General features: G+C 40.0%; 1 protein-coding gene across 1 annotated transcript; it reads left to right on the forward strand.

The window, feature by feature from the left end:
• The first annotated feature begins 302 nt into the window (after nt 1-302).
• irx4a (iroquois homeobox 4a) lies at nt 303-6424 on the forward strand. Its single transcript, XM_020519278.2, is given in 7 exon segments — nt 303-428; nt 1702-1784; nt 1786-1873; nt 2217-2468; nt 3581-3687; nt 5049-5362; nt 5673-6424. Coding segments are annotated over 7 exon segments (1722 nt in total).
• Nucleotides 6425-7673: the final 1249 nt, after the last annotated feature.

The raw sequence follows: 7673 nt of genomic DNA on the forward strand, positions 1-7673 counted from the left end.
CGGTCACAGCGCCATTTGGATATTTTAAATGCAGGTATTTTTCCATTATAAAAAAGAAACTAATATGTCAAAATACTGTTTTACAAAGGCTAACTCAATTTGAGAACACATACTTTCATCTGTAAATTGAAGCAATTATGCAGAAGATATTATATTATGTAGACTGTGGTCTCTGGATAGTCATCAATCACCCACTATCGAGCTGTCAAAGCGAGCAGATTCGTTTCTTAGAGGCAGTCTTCCAGCTGGGGAGAATAGTAGAACATCATCATTAATTAGAGTGTGACCCCGCGGCTATTCACATGTCTGAACCCATGAAGACTCGAGCAAGTCTACACACCATGGGTTTGTACAGAAATGTACTCTACAGTACAGCCAAAGCAAGACACGATTTAAACTGGAAGAGACCTTTTTCGCGTTTATCTGCTGCTGGGAGTCAGACATGTCTGTCTATATAACTGCATCTGTAGATAGGTTCAGATAGATAAAATCCCAAAGCTAAGGAGCGAGTACAAAAAGCGCAGCGTCACCCCTATGCGAAAATATTTGTTCGTTCATAATGTTTCTGTCAACAGCCTGAAACACCAACCTGGTGAATAATATTCAGAAGTTCCCGTGTTTATTCAGTGACAGCGTCAAGTATCTGTGCCTTCCTATTCATACGCAGGGGAAACTTTTACCTTCATATAAAAGGGACTGGAAATTCAGTGTTCCATAAATCACTGACATGACAGAGTCCTGTAAAAATGTACAAGGGTGGCGGTTATTTATTATTTCCCATAAATCTTCTACTTTCCGGGCAATTGTTCTATTAATGGACAAGGCGATGCTTACCTATTGTAGCTTACTAGTTTGACGCTTGGTTGAAACCTAATACTTTATATATAAACACGTATGCTTTGCCTAACACATCAAGAATTGATCTCTTCCCTTTGCAGTCATGATAGCAGTTTAAATGAATAATTGCTGGTTTAGTAGTAGTCAGTGGCCAGTGTAGGTCCATTGAAATATTATGAAGCTCACTGTTGGTTTGACTACTGACTTTCCAACCCTCTATTACTGTTACAAAAGGGTGGAGCGCAAGTTGCAGCTGTTCATTAAGATGTCTCTAATTAAATGCAGCGCCATCCCCAGCGATCAGAGAACAACTATGAACCCAATAATATGGATCACATTCCGAGCGGCCATTTCCACAAGGTGTAACGCGATTGTAACGATGATCGGGTCTAAATTAGTATAAATATCACATTGTGCTCAATTACTTTAGGATTCATATTGAGGCTATACCTAACTGTAGGGCTGTTCTTTTGCTTTGCATTTGAAGCATTTGTTTCCCCCCACGCCACGACCCTCCGTGAAGGTATCTTGGAGTTAGACTGGAGGCTTTTTAAAGCTGGTTTTATCTGACGTCATGTCTCCTGATATGAACTAAGTTGTGGCAGAACATTTTCTCTCTATCTGTCTCGCTATCTTTGTGCGTTCCCCCGCAAATCAAAACGATTGATTCCCCCCACCCCCATTTCACACAGCTCCCCACCCCCCACCCACCCCCACCGCCCCCCAACGAGCTGCAACGTTCACTCATCTTGCAAAACGAGATACAGATGCTAGAGGAGGACAGCACTGGGGAGAAAGAAAAGTTTGAAGCTTTATGTAAATAAATTAAATGTGCCGTTTTGCTTCACCCTATCGAGCATCTAGGAGCCTGTGTGCGCTTGCCAATCAATTGGTACAGTGAGATCGAGCCGGCTGCAATCGCGCGGAGACCAGGCAGCGCTCTCTCTCCCTCTCTTTCTCTCCCTTTCCTGAATGTTGGGAGCCTTGGACAATGTCGTACCCACAGTTCGGATATCCCTATACATCAGCACCTCAGGTATGTCCTATCGATCCTTCAGTTGCTTAGATCGCATTCCACGGACTAATTGATTGTTAGCGCGTTTCGGCTTTTCAATGCTGCTGCGCCCGCGGGCTGATCCTGAATTCACTTCAATAAGGATAAAATATGACGTGCGTTAACTTTACTGTCCATTGTAATAAATGCATGATTTGAAGGAGCGAAGTTGATCTAAAGAGACGGGCTTTCTATATTGGGGGTGGGGTGGGGGAAGGGAAAATAACCATTCGCTTGAGAGGAATATTAAGGAATTCCAACGAGATAGTCAGAAAAACCGATCCCAATTTATATATTTTTTTTATTATTTATCTTTTTTATATAGTTTCTGATGACTACCAACCCCCTGACTACGTGCTGTGAGTCAAGCGGCAGGACGTTGGTTGATTCAGGGGCTGCCGCCTCTGCTCAAACTCCTGTCTATTGTCCCATGTACGAGAGCAGGCTGCTGGCCACAGCCAGGCATGAGCTCAACTCAGCTGCTGCCCTCGGAATGTATGGGAGCCCGTATGCCACTAACCAGGGATATGGCAACTATGTCACCTATGGGACAGAACCCTCTGCTTTCTATTCACTGGTAAGTAATCCTCTGATCACTATTATTATCACTGTCAATTAGGATTGGGCGAACCAAAATATCCATGTTTCAACAATGAAGGCTTTACTGTCAGGTCAGCCCATAGACTTCTGTGACAATTGCCCTTCTTTGATTCAGAACAAATATTTAAGTCAGCATTAGTAAATTGCAAGAGTTGGATATAAGCAAAACATATTGAACGTGTCACGTCGTGATGGACTCAAGTAACTTGATCTCAAAGTAAAATTGAGAATTCCTAAGAGTTAACTTACACCATTCACTGTTAGGCAACATTCCATCACTATTATACAATACTGTCTGCGAGCAAAGCGCTGAAAATTTGTTGTTAACGTTATTAACATTGTTGCTATTATCTTCAAACGCTAAATATTTTGTTTGAAGGGGCTGCTTTAGGTCATAAGTACACAAATATACCAATTATGACTTAGAGTTCGCAATTCTCAACTGAAGGGCCTATAGTTCACTACTATATGTTTGGGTCTCTGAAATATTCACCGAACGTTGCAATTGAGTTCGAACACGGATCCGTAACTTGGAAGCATTTGTGGTCAGTGCATTTTGCTTCATTAAGTGTGTTAGCAAAGAGCATCTTCGGCACCTCAAGCCCATTTATGTACTGAAAACATAGTTCAATTAGGTTTTGTATACAGCTGCGAGGGGGGGAAACGCCCATTTGTAATTGGACGCGGCATTGTGGATCATTTCCCAAATAAAGACGTTTCCTTGTAAGATGTAAGGATCTATTAACCTTCAACTAAAGGCATTCCAAAATTGAATTACGGTAACAAAAGTGAAGTATTAGAATGTGAAATAAGCTGTTTTAATTTTGTACATAGTTTACGTCTTTGTCTCAGGTTGTTTTTACACCTGAACAAGATAAACACCAGAATTTAAAACATTAAAAATGCCGTGCATATAAATGTCAGGTAGTCACTGTATTTTTATTGTTTATCTCGTTGTAGCCTGCTGTCGTTTGTAGAGTTTTGATGCTGTCTCTTTTCCTTTTGCTGTTCGGAACAATCAGTTCAGAATTTTCCATTAAATAAAAGTGCTGGCGATGAAGTCAAGATATGCCAACATGTCTCTTTCAGAGTCCTTTCGACACCAAGGATGCAGCAGGATCTGCGCATGCGGGAATCACGCAGGCAGCTGCCTATTATCCATATGATCCGAGCTTGGGACAGTATCAGTATGACAGGTGCGCAAGATGATATTCATGGCGCACCCCGGTCACTGAGCGTACAGTCGAAGTATTCGTGATCCTAGTAATAATACATTCGTTTTTGTAAAAAAAAAACATCGATGTTGGAAACATACGCCAATAGCTATTTTTGAGAAACGTACGTTTGTGTAGATGTGCGTAACTTTTAAACTGCTTCTAAATACCCAATATTAAAATAAAATCTGCAGTTTTCTTGAAGTTGCCAAAAAAAAGCAGACTAATAAGTGTAGTTAAATGGACCGTACATTTAAACACCAAAACCATTTACCATGAAACGGCCAGAAGTGTGCCTGCCTCGGTGTTGAGTTGGTCGTGATTTACTTATTGATTTATTCAAAACTTCTCAATTTGAAATTCCCTTCTTACAGTCGCGCTTATACATTTTATATATAGGAATAAAAGGGTATATCTGTACAGTTATTGATTTCAAGATTGTCAAAAAAAAATTTAAGTCACTTTAACGCTTAAATAGTGTGCGACTTTTCCCGCCCGTTATATTAAATATTGAAGTGGATATGCGTATTTTATTTAAACTCCTTTTTTTTGGCTGTTTTATCAGAGAAGTGAGGACATGGTTATACACTGGACTGTATTTGGACGATTAGACCAAAAGTATGTGGCATGAACGACAGTTCTTCGACAGATTTAGGGATTTGAATGCTCTCGAAAGCGGACTGAGAGAGGCGGTGACCTGACTAACCACATTTCCTCCTCAACTCTCCGCTTCCTTGCACTCATCACTGTAACCCTTACTCATCCAGCATTTTTTTAATTACATGAGCATTTTAGGCTTTCATTTAATTTAGTTGGCGCCTGTTCAATTGTATATTTTATCACAACGGGATCAATATTATGTTTCAAGAGCCACTGTCAGACATCAGAGCTAAATAAATTACCTAAGTGAAAGTAAATGTGCACTACCCATGATCTTTACACATGGCAGGCAGAGGTGAGTTACTTATGTTTTATATTGCACTCATTGGTTAGATCAAATGAAACATTTAGATCTTACTATTTTAAAGACATAATAAAATGTAGACAGAATAACATGGCAGCGACAATACCTAAACAACAGGGAGGTCGATGAAGGGAAATCCTTAGTTTTCACAGATCCAATTTCCCAGAAATGTGTTGCTTTGTTATCTTTTAATATTGTTACTTCATTAAAATCCGTTAATGTTTATCAACGAATTACTGACCAAGAACAGAGCTTGTCAATGACGTACTCAAGAGCAAAATAGAATGGCACTCCACAGCGTTCAGAATCCTTATTATAAAGACGAATTAGAAAACTGAATATAGTCTGCATATTGATAATTTGCTGCTTTTTAACTCAGATATGGTGCAGTGGATTCAGGAGCCAGGCGTAAAAATGCAACAAGGGAAACGACCAGTACGTTGAAAGCTTGGCTGCAAGAGCACAGGAAGAACCCCTACCCGACCAAGGGAGAAAAGATTATGCTGGCCATCATCACGAAGATGACTCTGACCCAGGTCTCCACCTGGTTCGCCAATGCCAGGAGGAGACTCAAAAAAGAGAATAAAATGACCTGGTCGCCCAGGAATAAATGTACGGATGACAAGAAAACTTATGGAGACGAAGAAGATGAAAGTCCAAATGATAAAAGCCCGGAAGATAAACATAATGATGGTTCGCTTTCGCTGTATTCATTTCGGTAGACAAAATCCGGTAGCGCTATAAGCGTAGATCTAACATTAAATAATTTACTTAATGCTTTATAGTCGGTGCTGTGCCTCGCATAGATAAGAAAATACCGCTGGGAAAATAACACACAAGAATGCTGTCATCTTTTCTATATATAATCAAAAAATAGGGATGAAAATGTCATAATACCTAGTGGGTTGTTGATTAATGCAAATTAATTATAAACGGGTCAAATCAATTAAAACACGTACCTTCAAAACTTATCTTCACATTTCTGAATCTGTATTTTTGACAGATACCACATGCAAAGAAGACAAAGAACTGCAGCTGAGTGACCTTGATGACTTTGATGGGATTGAGACTGAAAGTGATGAGTGTGAACTGAAAGGCCCATTTCAGCAGATGGACAGCACTCAGATCAGGGTCTCCGATTGCCCGACTGACCAGTGTAAGAAGGTTTCTTTAAAGATAGCCCTGCCAACACCGGGAGATCGCCATTCAGAAAAGGTCAAGGACTGTCTCAAACGAGTAATGGCAAATTCCGAGCAAGACTTAATGGCAGGAAGACAGAGAGGGTGTGAGTCGAAGCTTTGCTTCCAGCAACAACAGCACAGTCAGCAGATGCTTGACAACAAGCCTCGTATCTGGTCCCTAGCTCAAACCGCAACTTCTTTGAGCCAAACTGAATATCCATCTTGTATGTTGAAAAGGCACCAACAGGCTCTCTCCTCCTCGCCTCCGTTGGCCTCTATGCCCACCAGCGTGTTGGATAGACAAGATTCCCCAGTAACCACCCTCAGGAATTGGGTGGATGGGGTATTCCACGACCCGCTGCTCAGACATAGCACTTTGAACCAGGCACTAACCAACACCACCGTTTCCTGGGCTACCTCCAAAGGTGTTATCTTGGATACAGAGGCGATGGGGCGTTCTTTGGGAACTCCTACAAACATGATTAAAGGACAGATCACAGGCTTACCCCAACATGAAACTACTAAGGACATCGCAGCATTTCCCAAAACAGGAAGCAAAATGTTTTGTTCATAACAAATCAAATGGTATGGATTCTTTTCTCTGGAGCCTTGCTGATGGGACTAAGAGGCAAACTTTCACTTTAAGACGTTCTAGTCACAATCCCAGCGATCTTTTATTAGACTTTCTACGTTTCACCACTCTTTTAAGCGTTTCACAAAATAACTCCAGTTCTTTCAAGAGCTCTATAACTGACTAGTGACTCTGTAATTTATTCAAGTTCATGTTGGAAAGCACGTCTAAACTATAGTATAGACATATCGGTAACGTTTACAATCCCAGAGATTGCAGAAGTGGGTATCTTGGATAGGAATTCGCAGTCTGCTTGAAAGCATGCAAATACAATTCCCCGAAAACCCAGTTTTGAAAAAAAATATTTATGCTAAACATCAAGCTCTGGCCATGAATCACAAGCAACACTTATTAAAAGTTTACACCATTGCACAAACTTTGGCTTTAAAAAGATACGAGAATATATGTTTAACATATGCGCACTGAAATAAATGTGCTCTTTTAGAGGTATCTAATGAGTGTTGTCTGGTACATTATGGACAGATAAACTGAATAGATAAGGTTGTGTTAAAGCAACATTGCTTCAATGTTCCAGTTTAGCGTTATTCCACGCTAGTTTTCTACAAACCATATTCTTTGCCTTCCTCTTTGGAGTTACTGTGAAAAATAACCGCAGCTTTTACTTGATATGGCGTATAGCAGAGTGCCATGCACTTCCAACTCGTTAGAAAAATTGCTTTAATTTACAAATAGTTATTGAAAAAAGAAGCTGCTTCCCCAACAAACACTTTTTCGCTGAATTTTGTTTCAACTCATGGTCGCGATGTTTCAATTATTTGATTAAGCCAGCAGTTCAATTGTTTGATTCTAAAATTCTGAAGATTACTCATTCGCCTCTCAAAATTTGGATTAGATTTGTGTTCCAGTCGGAATTTGTATAAAATTAAAATAATAAGTATCACTTTTCGACCATAGTCCCAGTGGCGGAAAACTGTGTAAGTTTAGACATGTATGTTCGGAAAGAAGGTTTAGGCCAGGTAATGTAAACATTCTAGGAACAGCACGTTTACATATTCGTATCCAATCGGAAAATGTATTAAATACAGAAAAAAAAAATAGTTTTATGCCAAATCTAACTGGGCAAAAACAAAAGGCCTGAAATGGCATGACACAGCTATATACCGGTTCAAAAAAAAAGTCTTCAAAACACTAAACAATACATAAATTTATCACACATTTCATACATTGAGGA

The sequence above is a fragment of the Rhincodon typus genome, chromosome 2, assembly GCF_021869965.1.
Source record: "Rhincodon typus isolate 14 chromosome 2, sRhiTyp1.1, whole genome shotgun sequence".
Classification (NCBI taxonomy): Eukaryota; Metazoa; Chordata; class Chondrichthyes; order Orectolobiformes; family Rhincodontidae; genus Rhincodon; species Rhincodon typus.